Here is a 14494-nt window from a genome sequence, read left to right on the forward strand (position 1 = left end):
ACTGGTCGGATGTTCAGATTTGTAGGTTAATTGGCTTTGGTAAATTTTCCCTAGTGTGTAGGATAGTGTTACTAAACTAAACGTAACTAAACAATAACAGCTACAAACATTGTCTTGGTAGCTTTAACTTCATTTCTAAGTTGTTATTATGGTGGATAACAGTGAAAGTAGGGGAAAGGTTAGAAGTTGCAATATGCTGAGGGCCGGCAGCCAAACCCATTGTGTAAATGATTCATTTGTTGCTGTGATTGCTTCACTCGATGAAGTCTGTTTAACTTTGATACTAGTGCGCACGACGTGTCCTGAGAGGGAGGGTCCTGGCAGCTGTATAAATGCAGGCTGCAACGCTGGACCCTCTCAGTCTGGGGATATCGTGCCCGCAGACGCTGCGCTCTGTGGCACCACCCACCTACCATGTTCCGCGTCACCGCCAGGCTCGGCCGCCTGCTGTCCTGCGACGGTCTCTACGTCGGGCAGGGTTGCGGTGCTGGTCCCGGGCACCTCGCCTCCAACACTACCCTGCAAGCGGCAGTTGCTGTCAAGCTGGCGGCCGTGAGGAGGTAGGTTGTGCGCTGGCAACGAGGGGGGCAGTCGGATACGCACCCCCGCCGGCTGTGCTCGCGTCTCAGTCGTTGCCAGATCAGCCCCTCTGGCGTGTCAAGCATGTATGTATTCCTGTGCTGGAGTAACTCAGCAGGACAGGCAGCATCTCTGGAGAGAAGGTATGAGTGACGTTTCGGGTCGAGACCCTTATTCAGACCGCTCCTGACGGGGAACTGAGAGAATGGCACAACGTCCATGCTACCACCTCACAGATAATCACAGAGTGATACAGCCTGGAAACAGGCCCTTCAGCCCAACTTGCCCCCAACTGCACTAGTCCCACCTGCCTGCATTTGGCCTGTATCCCTCTAACCTGTCCTACCATGTACTGTCGCAAAGTTTTGATAGAACCTTCTTCAACTACCTCCTCCGGCAGCTCATTCCATACACCAACCACCCATTGTGTAAAATGTTAGCCCTCACGTACCCATTAAATCTCCCACCCACCTTAAACCTACATCCTCTGGTTCTTGATTCCCCTACTCTGGGCAAGATACTCTGTGCGTCTACCCGATCTATTCCTTTGATGATTTTGTACACCTCCATAAGTTCATAGTGTAGACATAAAATCCTATGACATGTAGAAGAGAGGCCAACATAATCAAGAACCATTTTCATCACGATCTGAGGAAGTCCTGACTCAAAACGTCACCTATTCGTGTTCTCCAGAGGTGCCGCCTCGCCTGCTGATTTACTCCGGCACTTTGTATCTTTTATTTGTAAACTAGCGTCTGCTGATCCTTGTTTCTTCAACCATTTTCATCCCTCTCCCAGCTGGCAGAAGCTTGCAAAAATTTGAAAGCACGTACCACCAGATTCAGACACGGCATCAGAATACTGAAGGGTCCTCCTTTTAGCTAGGGTGTAGTCTCGGTCTTCCAACCTACCTCATTGCGACCCTTGCGCTTTTTTTTGTCGTGCACTTTCCCTGTAACTAACGGTGTAACGCTGAAACGTTATATTCGACACTCTGGTATTTTTCTCTTTGCACGACCTGTAGTACTTGTTCTTGATTTTTCTCTTGTGTAGTAGGTCTTGACTGGATTGTACTCAAAAAAGTGTTTCACTGTATTTCGGTATAACTGACAATAATAAACAAAAAGCATCCTCGCCGGTCTTCTGGCCGGTATTTATCTCTCAACCAGTAGTTGCGATCTCCCAATCCAACCTCATTGCCGCCCTTGTACCATCTTGCATCTAAACTTCTCTGTGACTCTTTAACGCTGTCACACTATATTCTGCCCTCTGGTATTTTTCTCTTTGCACGACCTATTGTACTTATGTGTGTGATGATTATACTCGCGTGTGGCATGATTTGATCGGGTAGTTCTGTATCTCGGTGCACGAGAAAATGATATACCAATGCCAACAGCACATGTATCTCACGTTTCCCTTATCCCTAACCAGTCTGAAGAAGGGTCTCGACCCGAAACGTCACCCATTCCTTCTCTCCAGAGATGCTGCCTGTCCCGCTGAGTTACTCCAGCTTGTTGTGTCTATTTTCGATTTAAATCAGCATCTGCAGTTCCTTCCAGCACAGCACTTAAATAATGTTCAGCGGCTCCTTAAAGCCCTGTCCCACGGTACGAGTTCATTCCAAGAGCTATCCTGAGTTTGCCCTGATTCCAACTGGGAGATTTACGGTAATGGGCTCTCGTGGACATTTTTCAATATGTTGAAAAATCTTCACGAGTCTTCCCGAGCTTACCTGCCGTTAGCGAGTGTTCCCAAGTACCTGCCATTGGCATTGTGAGCTGCTAAAAGACGTCCCGAGCTCCGACATACCCGCTACGTTCATTCGCCCTGCTTACCACGTTTGATTTTTTTTTAAGCTCGGGAGTACTCTTGGAATGAACTCGCACTGTGGGACAGGGCTATTAGGTTACAGAATTCAGACTTTGCATTGTCTCTGGTGTCTTTGCAAACTCTGGACAGGGAATGCCTGATTTGAAGAAGTTCACCTTCTTCTCTCGTAGACAGGAGGTCTGTGGGATCCACTCTTAGTGCTCCACTCTGATTTCCCGTCGAGTTCCTCCAGCAGCGTGTGTTTTTCTTTTGCTCCAGATTCCAGCGAAATACAATCTATTGTGCTACCAGTTTACGCAAACTCTCCTGCACATTTTTAAAACAATTTTTCAAGCTTGTAGTAATACCACATCACATTACAAAAACAAGTTGCCCCTCAGCTTCATGGTGGCCAATCTCTGGAATTCTCTGCCACAGAAGGTAGTCGAGGCCAGTTCATTGGCTATATTTAAGAGGGAGTTAGATGTGGCCCTTGTGGCTAAAGGGATCAGGGGGTATGGAGAGAAGGCAGGTACAGGATACTGAGTTGGATGATCAGCGGTGATCATGTTGAATGGCGGTGCAGGCTCGAAGGGCCGAATGGCCTACTCCTGCACCTATTTTCTATGTTTCCTATTTTCTACGTTTCTATCTTTCCCCTCTCATCTTAAACATATGCCTTCTGGTTCTTGATTCCCTTACTCTGGGTAAAAGATATTTTGCATTCACCCTATCTATTCCCCTCATGATTGTGTACACCTCTGTGAGGTCACCCCTCATCCTCCTGTGCCAAGGAATAGAGTCCTAGCCTGCTCAACCTCTCCCTATAGCTCAGGCCCTCGAGTCCTGGCAACATCCTTGCATGTATAGTATTCACTGTGCTTTAGGACTTCAACTAGGGCTCTGTGTAAATACTAGTTTGGGGGCTTAGTGTGTTATATGATGATTGATATCATACTTTGTTCAGCTTGACAGCCAAGTCTCCCTCCATTAACTCAGATGACTCTATACCACTGAACGTCCTGTGCTTTGGCACATTCAGTAGGGTGCTGTGTAAATACTAGCCTGCCTGTGTATGTACTCACCCCCCTGAACTGCCTGTGTTATGTTGTTGTTGCAATCGTACTTTGCCGAACATAGCAACAAAAAAACCTTCATTAGGGTGGCACGGTGGCGCAGCGGTAGAGTTGCTGCCTCACAGCGCTAGATACCCGTGTTTGATCCTAACTACAGATGCTGGCTGTACAGAGTTCTCCCCGTGACCACATGGGTTTTCTCCGGATGCTCCGGTTTCCTCCCACATTCCAAAGACGTGCAGGTTTGGAGATTAAATTGGCTTGTAAATTGCCCCTGGTGTGTAGGATAGAACTAATGTACCCTAAACTAAACCTCGTGTGACTATAGTTTAACTCGGGAGTCGGTAACCTTGTCCCGCATGGGGGCCAGGACCCATGTCTGAGCGGATGGCGGGGCCACATCTATCGCCATAGCGTGACACTTGGTGGTGTTTTTCGTGTTTTTCAATTAGTTTTTCACGTGTTTTTCAATTAGTTTTCTGCAGTTCCCAGGTCCCGGGACTAGCTGCAGTTCCCACGTCACAAAAACGAGTTGAAAAAAAAAAAACGCATGCGGGCAGGATGATTTTGGGTTACAGGCCGTAGGTTGCCGACTCCTGGTTTAGCTTTTCAGACGTACAGCATGGAAATGGGCCCTTCGGCCCACAGAGTCCATTCCGACCACTGATCAACTGTTCACATTAGTTCAATGTTATCCCACTTTCCCTTCCCCTCCCTTTCCACTTGGGGACAATTTTACCAAAGCCAATTGACCTACAAAGCTTCACGTCTTTGCAATGCGAGAGGGGACAGGGGCACACGGAGGAAACCCACACGGTCACAGGGAGACGGACAAACTCCACACAGGCAGCACCCGAAATTGGGACTGAATCTGGGCCTGCGGCGCTGTGAGGCAGCAGCAGCTCCAGACGCTGTCACTGAGCCGCCCTAGTTGTGAGCTTCCTGTGCTTTCAGACATCCAGTAGGATGCTGTGTAATTAAATACTAGCCTGTCTGTGTAAATACTAGCTTGGGAACTTACTGTATTATAATGTCATTGAAATCATACTTAGTTCAGCTTGACAGACAATTCTTTCTGCATTAACTCAGTAAAGTGGTGCAGCGGTAGAGTTGCTGCCTTGCAGCGCCAGAGACCTCGGTTCAATCCTGACCATGGGTGCTGTCTGTACACAGCTTGTACGTTCTCCCTCTGACCTCGTGGGTTTTCTTCCGGTGCGCCGGCATAGATAGTGTGAATGCACAGTCTTCTACCCAGAGCAGGGCAATCAAGAACCAGAGGACATAGGTTGAAGGTGAGAGGGGGAAGATGTGATAGGCACATGAGGGTGCACTCTGTGTCCTTTTCTACAGAAGAGCAATCCAGAAGTAGTTCAGGCAGGCCAATTCTCATTTGTGGAGACTTACGAAAAATCCACTCCACTAAGAGAAGAGCAACATGCACCTCTCTCTGAACTTTCAGTGTGACGCAACCCACTGGAGACCAAAATAAGTACTTTCCAACCATGCTGACTCATGCAGGAAACGTTACGCAGCTGGGGGGGGTGGCGGTTTGTGAATGATTCAAGGGGACTTGCTTGTCATCTGCACGGGGAACAGAAGAACAAAATGCTTGCTGCAGCTTTGCAGGCACATTAACGCAACATCACAGCAGAGGGAGGAAGCACCCTGGCACAGCTGGTAGAGCCACAAACTCTCAGCGCCAGGTCCTGTGTGGAGTTTGTACGGTCTCCCTGTGACCCCGTGGGTTTTCTCCGGGTGCTCCAGTTTCCCCCCACATCCCAAAGACGTGCTGTTTTGTAGGTTAATTGCATAATAAACCAAGTTGCATAATTCGAATATCTGGGTAAGTCGGGCCAAAGGACTGTTTCTGTGCTGTGTGATGTTATAATTCTTAGGAATTTGTGGTCACAAGTGATTACAACTCTTTAGACTTCAGTGTAGAGATACAGCGCAAAAGCAGGACCTTAGGCCCAGCGAGTCAACGCCAACCAGCAATCCCCGTACACTAGCACTATCCTACACGCTTGTGACACACATTTAGTCAGTTAAACTACAAGTTTGAACGTCTTTTGGAGTGTGGGAGGAAACCGGAGCACCCGGATAAAACCCACGCGGTCACCCGGAGAACGTACAAACTCCGTACAGACAGCAGTCGAGGTCAGGATTGAACCCAGGAGTCCGGTGCTGTGAGGCAGCAACTCTACTACTGCGCTACTTGCCCCCCTTTAGGCCCCTGTTTGGCCCTTTTAGTTCATGCTGACTCTGTGGACCAATCCATAGTCCCACAATGAGATGCTGTATTTTAGTTGGAGTGGGGCGGCATGGAAACCGGCCCTTCGGCCTATCTTGCCCATGCCAACCAAGATGCCCCATCTAAGCGAGACCCACTTGCCCGCAATAGGCCTCTAAACCTTTCCTATCCATGTACCTACAAAGTCATACAGCATGGAAACAGGCCCTTCAGCCCATCAAGTCCACGCTGACCATTGATCAGCCATTTACCCTAGTTCCATGTTATGCTATTTTCTCATCCACTCTGTACGCACTAGAGGCAATCTACAGATGCCATTTGACCTACAAACCCGCACGTCTTTGGCATTTGGGAGGTAACCAGAGCACCCGGAGGAAACTCACGGGGAGAGCGTGCAGTCTCCACTCAGAGAGCACCCGAGGTCAAGACTTACGAGGGAGCTAGAGTGTCTGATTGTCGTATGTACCGATACAGAACAAGGCAATTCCTGCTTGCTGCAGCCCAACAGGGTTGTCGGGATCAAACCCGGGTCCCTGGCACGGTGAGGCAGCAGCTCTACCAGCCGTGCCAACTTTGGTGATGGAGTGGAAACTCAGGTGATCAAGGGAACACAGTGGTAGACAAACAACTGCAGGTGATTGGCGATGGAAAAGCAGTGGAACAAAGATAGGTGGAGATAGCATAGAGAAAGCAGGGACTCTGCAGAAGGACACGGGCTGGTTGGGAAAGTGGGCAGAGAAATGGCAAATGGAATACAGCGTAGTGGAGTGCGGAGTCATGCATTTTGGTAGTACGTATAGAGGCGTAAATTATTTTCTAAATGGCGAGATAATTCAGAAAAAGGGACTTGGTGCTGGTGCAGGATTCCCAGAAAGTTCATTTGCAAGTTGGTCTTCATAAGATGGGGAGTTAAGTAGAGGAGCAAAGAGGTCCTCCTACAGTTGTATATGGCCCTAGTGAGACCACACCTGGAGTTTTTGACCCCTAATTTGAGGAAGGACATTCTTGCTATTGAGGTAGGTTCACAAGGTTAATTCCCAGGATGGCGCGACTGTCATATGTTGAGAGAACGGAGCGGCTGGGATTGTATGCTCTGGAGTTTAGAAGGATGAGAGGGGATCTTATTGAAACATATAAGATTATTAAAGGTTTGGACATGCTGGAAGCAGGAAACATGTTCCCGATGTTGGAGGAGTCCAGAACCAGGGGCCACAGTTTAAGAATAAGGGGTAAGCCATCTAGAACGGAGACGAGGAAACACTTTTTCACACAGAGAGTTGTGAGTCTGTGGAATTCTCTGCCTCAGAGGCCGGTGGAGGCCGGTTCTCCTGATACTTTCAAGAGCGAGCTAAATAGGGCTCTTAAAGATAGCGGAGTCAAGGGATATGGGTAGAAGGCAGGAACGGGGTACTGATTGCGAATGATCAGCCATGATCACGTTGAATGGAGGTGCTGGCTTGAAGGGCTGAATGGCCTACTTCTGCACCTATTGTCTATTGTTTAATAAGGTTAAGTGTCGATCCAATTGATTGCTTGTCAATTTCAATGGGCAGTCATGGTGGCGCAGCGGTAGAGCTGCTGCCTTACAGCGAATGCAGCGCCGGTGACCCGGATTCGATCCCGACTACGGGTGCCGTCTGTACGGAGTTTGTACGTTCTCCCCATGACCTGCATGGGTTTTCTCCGAGATCTTCGGTTTCCTCCCACACTCTAAAGACGTACAGGTTTGTAGGTTAATTGGCTTGGTTAATGTAAAAATTGTCCCTAGTGGGTGTAGGATGGTGCTAATGAGCACGGGGATCGCTGTTCGGAGCGGACCCGGGCAGCCAGTTTCTGCGTTGTATCTCTAAACTAAACTAAGCTGTCAATTTCAGTGTCGTATCAATTTCAATTCATACTCCGCAGTGTAACTGGCAGCCCGTGCTCTTAAAGAGTAAGTCCGCTGTAACAAAAATCTATTATAATGAGGTCTAGAAGAGGGTTCCCCCTACCCCACCAGTTGCTGGCTCTCGCCCTCCACCCTCCCACTGTCTTCCCCAGTGCCCTGGATTGGCCGCAGTTCTGTCCCACAACCTCCCTCCCTCCCTCCCCCTGCTGATGATGTGTCACTGCTGATCTGCTGCATCAAGTCAGATGACCAGCATCGTGGCCGCAGGCTGACTCAGCGCACCGTGCATGGGCATGACAGCAGTGCGGACCGGTGGGGAGGCTGCTGCCTCACACGCCCATGTGTGCAGTCCCATAGAGGCAGCACACTGCAGGTGCTGGGTCCGTGCGTGTCTGTCAGTGTGTGTGTGTGTGTGTCGGTCTGTCTGTCTATCTGTGTGTGTGTGTGTCTGTGTCACTGTGCGTTTGTCAATGTGTCTGTGCGTGTGCGCGTCGGTGTGTCTTCGTGTATGTGTTTGTGTCTGCATGTACGTCTGTGTGTCTGGCTGTCGCTGCCTGTGTGTGTGTGTGTCTTTGTCTATGTGTGTGTCTGCCTGTCTCTGTGTGCGAGTGTGCGTCAATGTGTGTGTGTATGTCTCCGTCCGTCTGTGTGTGTGTGTGTGTGTGTGTCTTTGTGTGTGCGTCTCTGTCTTTGTGTCTGCGTGTGTGCATCTGTGTTTGCGTGTGTCTGGCTGTCACTGCCTGTGTCTGTGTCTTTGTCTATGTGTGTGTCTGCCTGTCTCTGTGTGTGAGTGTGCGTCAATGTGTGTGTGTATGTCTCCGTCCGTCTGTGTGTGTGTGCGTGTGTGTGTGTGTGTGTGTGTGTCTTTGTGTGTGCGTCTCTGTCTTTGTGTGTGCATCTGTGTTTGCGTGTGTCTGGCTGTCGCTGCCTGTGTGTGTGTGCCTGTGTGTGCGTATGTGTGTGGTATGGAGGAGGTGCTGTGCTGGGGTAGCTGATCTACCGTTGTATGCTACAGAATCAGGCCTCTGCTACCCAGCTGCTTAAAGTCTGCATCGATTTGTTAAACAAATATACTTTAGTCAAACGCTGAACTCATCTTGGTCAGTACAGACAGGTTGGACCCGAAGGGCCTGTTTCTGTGCTATGTGACTGACTGACCCCTTTAGGCCGTCTGTGGAATTGTTTTTTTACGTATCCCAGTAACTATAGGATCTTTGCCAGTGACTGTGAGGGAACTGAATCTGCAGTTTCTGAAAGGAATTGCGTGTTTCAACAGGGCAGTGAGTCCGCAATGGATGTGGAGTGTCGCCTACAGCATCTCAATGCCCTGCATGGCTTTGAAGACAGACACAAAATGCTGGAGTGGCTCAGCGGGACAGGCAGCATCTCTGGAGAGAAGGAATGGGTGACGTTTTGGGGCGGGGCGACCCTTCTTCAGACCTAGTGTCAGGGGAGAGGAAAACTGGAGATATGGATGGGTACAAAGAGAATGTAAGGTGTGAAACGACAGATCACTGCAGGTGATGATCAAGGAAATGTAGAATGGATCATTGTTAGATGAGGGGAGGCATACAACCAGTAAAATTATTCAGGCGGACAGTGAAACTAGTCGGAGAACTAAGGTGGGGGAGGAATGAAGAGAGAGGGAAAGCAAGGGTTACTTAAAGTTAGAGACGTCAATGTTCATACCACTGCCCAAGCAAAATATCAGGTGCTGTTCCTCTAATTTGCACTCTTTGACAGTGGAGGAGGCCCAGGACAGAACGGTCAGTGTGGGACTGGGAGGGGGCGTTGAATTGTTTGGCAACAGGATTGCATGGTCTCTTCACTGTATCTCTAAAGTCTACTGCCATTGTAGGCTGAAGGGCCTGTTCTGGTGCTGTATCTCTGAATGTCTACTGCCATTGTGGGCTGAAGGGCCTGTTCCTGTGCTGTACTGTTCTCACTCACTGTCTCTCTTTGCCCCCCCCAGTCTCTCCACGATGCCCGGATCTCTCCCTGCCAACGCGGAGGCCCGCTGGCCCAAGGATGTGGGCATCATCGCCATGGAGATCTACTTCCCGGCGCAGTTTGTGGAGCAGTCGGAGCTGGAGCACTTTGACGGGGTGGACGCGGGCAAGTACACGGTGGGGCTGGGCCAGTCCCGCATGGGCTTCTGCTCCGACCGCGAGGACATCAACTCGCTGTGCCTGACCGCCGTGCAGCGGCTGCTGGAGAGGAACAGCCTGCCGTGCGAGAGCATCGGGCGGCTGGAGGTGGGCACCGAGACCATCATCGACAAGTCCAAGTCCGTCAAGACCGTGCTGATGCAGCTCTTCGAGGAGTCGGGCAACACGGACATCGAGGGCATCGACACCACCAATGCCTGCTATGGGGGCACTGCCGCCCTCTTCAACTCTGTCAACTGGGTGGAGTCCAGCTCGTGGGATGGTGAGTCCTGCCCGCCTGACCCATGCCCACCCAGATAGAGTCACACAGCGAGGACAACTATCCCTTCTGCCCATCTGACCCATGCTCACCCAGATAGTCACACAGCGAGGACAACTGGCCCTTCTGCCCGCCTGACCCATGCTCACCCAGATAGTCACACAGCGAGGACAACTGGCCCTTCTGCCCATCTGACCCATGCTCACCCAGTCACACAGCGAGTAAACCACCCTTTGGCCCACCAGGCCCATGCCCACCAGACAGAGTCACAGGAGAACCGGCCCTTCTGCCCATCTGACCCATGCTCACCTAGATAGTCACACAGCGAGGAGAACCGGCCCTTCTGCCCATCTGACCCATGCTCACCCAGATAGTCACATAGAGCAAAAAATGCTTTGGCCCATCTCGCCCATGCCCGCATGAAGGAAATCATTGTGGACTACCAGAAGACCAGAGGCGGCAGACACACCCCCATCCACATAAACGGGACTGAGGTGGAGCGCGCCTCCAACTTCAAATTCCTCGGGGTACACATCTGTGAGGGTCTGTCCTGGTCCCTCAATACCACCAAACTTATTAAAAAGGCACAGCAGTGCCTCTACTTTCTGAGGAGGCTTAAAAAAGCTCACCTGTCCCCTCAGATCCATTCCAACTTCTACCGCTGTACCATAGAAAGCATCCTGACCACCTGCTTCACGGTATGGTACAGCAGCTGCACCACAGCTGACAGGAAGGCACTGCAACGGGTGGTGAAAACCGCCCATCACATCATCAGTGCCCCACTCCTTGCCACGGCTGTCCTTCACCGCACACGGTGTGTGAGACGGGCTGGCAAAATCATTAAGGACCCCTCACACCCCAACCATGGACTGTTTGCCCTCCTCCCGTCAGGGAGGCGGTACAGGAGCCTCGGGTCTCGCACCAGCAGGCTATGGAATAGCTACTTCCCCAACACCATTACCTTGCTGCACTCACAGGCCCGGCGCTAGGCCCCCCCCCCCCCCCCCCTTCACATCAGTATTATTTATAGTTTATATTATTTATAGTTAAGCTCTTATTCACCAGAATATAGCACATGTCAATCTTTGCACCGTAACAACTATCTGTATATATGTACATGCCTACGTACATACACCAATATATCCTCATTTGTATATATTGTCTTCATCAGCACTTTACTACTTTGCACTCTGGTTGGATGCAAAACTGCATTTCGTTGTACCTGTTCTTGTACTATGTGCAATGACAATAAAGTTGAATGTAATCTAATCTAATAGATTAATGCAGTGAGGAAACAGGCCCTTCGGCCTATCTCTCCCAAACCCACACAGATAGTCACATATTAACTAAACTAAATTGCAAATCAGGGACAGTTTCTTCCCACCTGTTATCAGGCTACTGATATCCTATCAACAACTTGAGAGCGGTCCTGCACTACCATTGACCTCATTGATGACCCTTGGACCATCTTTAATCAGACTTTACTGGGCGTTATCGTGCACTCAACATTATTCCCGTTATATCCTGCATCTGACGAATTGATTGTAATCAAGAATTGTCTTTCCCCTACTGGATAGCACGCAACAAAACGTTATTCACTGTACCTCGGTGTACGTGACAATAAACTAGACTAAGCTGAAGTCGAGCCTCTTACTGTAGTTCAGGCTCTCGATTCCTGGCAACGTTGTTGTAAATCTTCACACCCAATCGCACGGAACTGACCCTTCCTTTCCTGTGTGCCTCGGCAGGGCGGTACGCGCTGGTGGTCGCTGGTGACATCGCGGTGTACGCCACAGGGAGCGCCCGTCCCACGGGAGGGGCCGGCGCCATCGCCATGCTGGTCGGACCCGACGCGCCCCTGGCCTTCGAGCGAGGTACGTAGGCACAAGGACTCCCAGGGACTCCGGTCTCCCACCCGAGGTGGCACATTGAGCGTAGACACAAAATACTGGAGTAACTCAGCGGGACAGGCAGCATCTCCGGAGGGAAGGAATGGGTGACGTTTCGGGTTGAGACCCTTCTTCATACTGATGTCAGGGAGGGGGCGGGACAAAGATAGAATGTAGTCAGAGACAGTAAGACTAGTGGGAGAACTGGGAGGGGAAGGGGATGGGGAGAGAGGGAAAGCAAGGGCTGTTTGAAGTTAGGGAAGCCAGTGTTCATACCGCTGGGGTGTAAACTACCCAAGCGAAATATGAGATGTTATTCCTCCACTTTGCGCTGGGCCTCACTCTAACAATGGAGGAAAAGTCGGAATGGGAGGGGGAGTTGAAGTGCTGGGTCACCGGGAGATCAGGACCTCATGACACTCTGAGAGAGGGATGTTACCACGGACTATACGTCTGTGTGTGCATGTGAGTGAGTGTGTGTGTGCGCATATTTTTTTGTATGTCTGTGTGTGTGCGCGCCTCTGAGTGTATGCATGTATCTGTGCGTGTCTGTGTGAGTCTTTTGGCGTGCGTATCTGTGAGTGCGTGTGCGTGCACGTATCTGTGTGCGCGTATCTATGTGTGGGTGCATGGCCAGGATTGTAAGAGCTCACTGTTCCCTTCGCTGCAGGCCTGCGGGGAACGCACATGCAGCACGTGTATGATTTCTACAAGCCCGACATGGTGTCAGAGTACCCGGTAGTGGACGGCAAGCTGTCCATTCAGTGCTACCTCAGCGCGCTGGATCACTGCTACAAGTTCTACTGCAACAAATACCTGGCTCAGAAGCAGAAGGGTGAGTGCTGGGGCCTTTCATGATCACAGCTGTGACATTCCACAAATGGACAGCATGGGCTGCAAACTACCTCGCAATCCTCTCTGCTGCCAATGTTTAAGTGATAGGAGCAAAATTAGGCCATTCGGCCAATCAAGTCTACTCCATTATTCAATCGTGGCCAATCTAACCCTTCTCCACATCACCCCTGACACCCGTACTGGGCTAGTCGTAGTCACGTGTGTGACCAAAAAGATGAAATGTTGTGGAACACATCTCTTCTAATTCTGAAAGCATTACAGGTATATTGTTTTGTACTGTAATATGATTCATATTTTTATCAAGTGAAATTTTAATGTTACCTGACCATGTGGCTCCCTGTAACCACTTTACAAACTCTGTGAATTTTAAAAAGCTGGAATATTCATATCTTTAGCAGACACGCATTATAGTTCTGTAGGTAGGAAAGTAGCAATGAATAAGATTTGTCTCCTGCAAGAATTATTTTAATTCTTTTACTCTGCGCGATGACCTCGGGTCACGTGTGTGACATTTGGGTTCACTTTCCTAAGCTTGGCCCGTTCTAATCAAGAATCTGTCAATCTCCGCCTTAAATATATCCATTGGCCTCCACAGCCGTCTGTGGCAATAATTCCACAGATTCACCACCCTCTGACCAAAGAAATTCCTCCTCATCTCCTTCCGAAAGAAACGTCCTTTAATTCTGAGGCTGTGCCCTCTAGTCCTAGACTCAACTACCAGTGGAAACATCTTCTCCACATCCAAGCCTTTCACTTGCATAATCCATATCTACGCTGTATCTCTGAAGTCTGAACGTCTTGAAAGGGCAGGGAGAGAATTGATGGGCTGAATGGCCCGGGGGTGTAGTTTGGATTGTAGTGTTGCTCCCTGCTCACCATCATCTCCCTCTCCCTGTGCCGGCTGTGTTTCAGAGGGCAGTGATGCACGCATCACCATGCAAGACTTTGACTACATGGTGTTCCACACGCCCTACTGCAAGCTGGTGCAGAAGTCCGTGGGCCGCCTGCTGTTCAACGACTTCCTCCGCCACCCCAAGCCCAACACCGAGAGCGGTCTCTTCAGCGGCCTCGAGGCCTTCAGGTGAGTCAGCTCCCGTCCCACACCATCGCCCCCCCCCGGCAATCCATTCACACCCCCCCCCACTGGCCACTCTGGGTACTCCGCCCCGTAGAGTCCCTGCCCCCTGTGATCTGTCCCCACCCCTTGCGATTCGTTGTTGTTCCATCCTCCCCGCCCCTCCCCCCCCCCCCCCCCAGCGATTTTTCATCTTGTCCGTTCCCCCCCTCCCCACCTCGGTGATCCGTCTGTCCTCTGGCGATCTGTCATGCCAGCGGTTTGTCGCTCACCATCCCCGCCACCAGAGTGATGTTCCTCCACATCACCGTCCGCCCTCCCCCACTCCTCTCCGGTGGTCGGGCCAGGCCTGTGGGGAAGGGGCGGCGAGCATTCCAGGGACATTCCTGCTGGGACTGATTGGTGCCCTGTGGACCTGCTGGGCTGTGGGGAATTGGTGCCCTGTGGACCTGCTGGGCTGTGGGGAATTGGTGCCCTGTGGATCTGCTGGGACTATGGGGAATTGGTGCCCTGTGGACCTGCTGGGCTGTGGGGAATTGGTGCCCTGTGGACCTGCTGGGCTGTGGGGAATTGGTGCCCTGTGGACCTGCTGGGACTATGGGGGAATGGGTGCCCTGTGGATCTGCTGGGACTATGGGGAATTGG

General features: G+C 50.7%; 1 protein-coding gene across 5 annotated transcripts in view; it reads left to right on the forward strand.

Annotated features, from left to right (window-relative positions):
• The window catches only part of hmgcs1 (3-hydroxy-3-methylglutaryl-CoA synthase 1 (soluble)), a 38749-nt gene that overhangs the window by 20408 nt on the left and 3847 nt on the right, over positions 1-14494 (forward strand). For 4 of the 5 annotated variants that reach the window (XM_055632094.1, XM_055632095.1, XM_055632092.1 and 1 more), the window contains 4 exons: positions 9576-10033; positions 11779-11904; positions 12590-12754; positions 13687-13855. In XM_055632094.1, coding sequence (XP_055488069.1) covers positions 9586-10033; positions 11779-11904; positions 12590-12754; positions 13687-13855 — 908 coding nt within the window. In that variant the 5' untranslated portion in view covers positions 9576-9585. Of the gene's footprint in view, positions 1-366; positions 561-9575; positions 10034-11778; positions 11905-12589; positions 12755-13686; positions 13856-14494 lie in introns of those variants that run through there. The other variant, XM_055632091.1, reaches the window with a different exon arrangement.

Source organism: Leucoraja erinacea, chromosome 3, assembly GCF_028641065.1.
Source record: "Leucoraja erinacea ecotype New England chromosome 3, Leri_hhj_1, whole genome shotgun sequence".
In the NCBI taxonomy this organism is placed as follows: Eukaryota; Metazoa; Chordata; class Chondrichthyes; order Rajiformes; family Rajidae; genus Leucoraja; species Leucoraja erinaceus.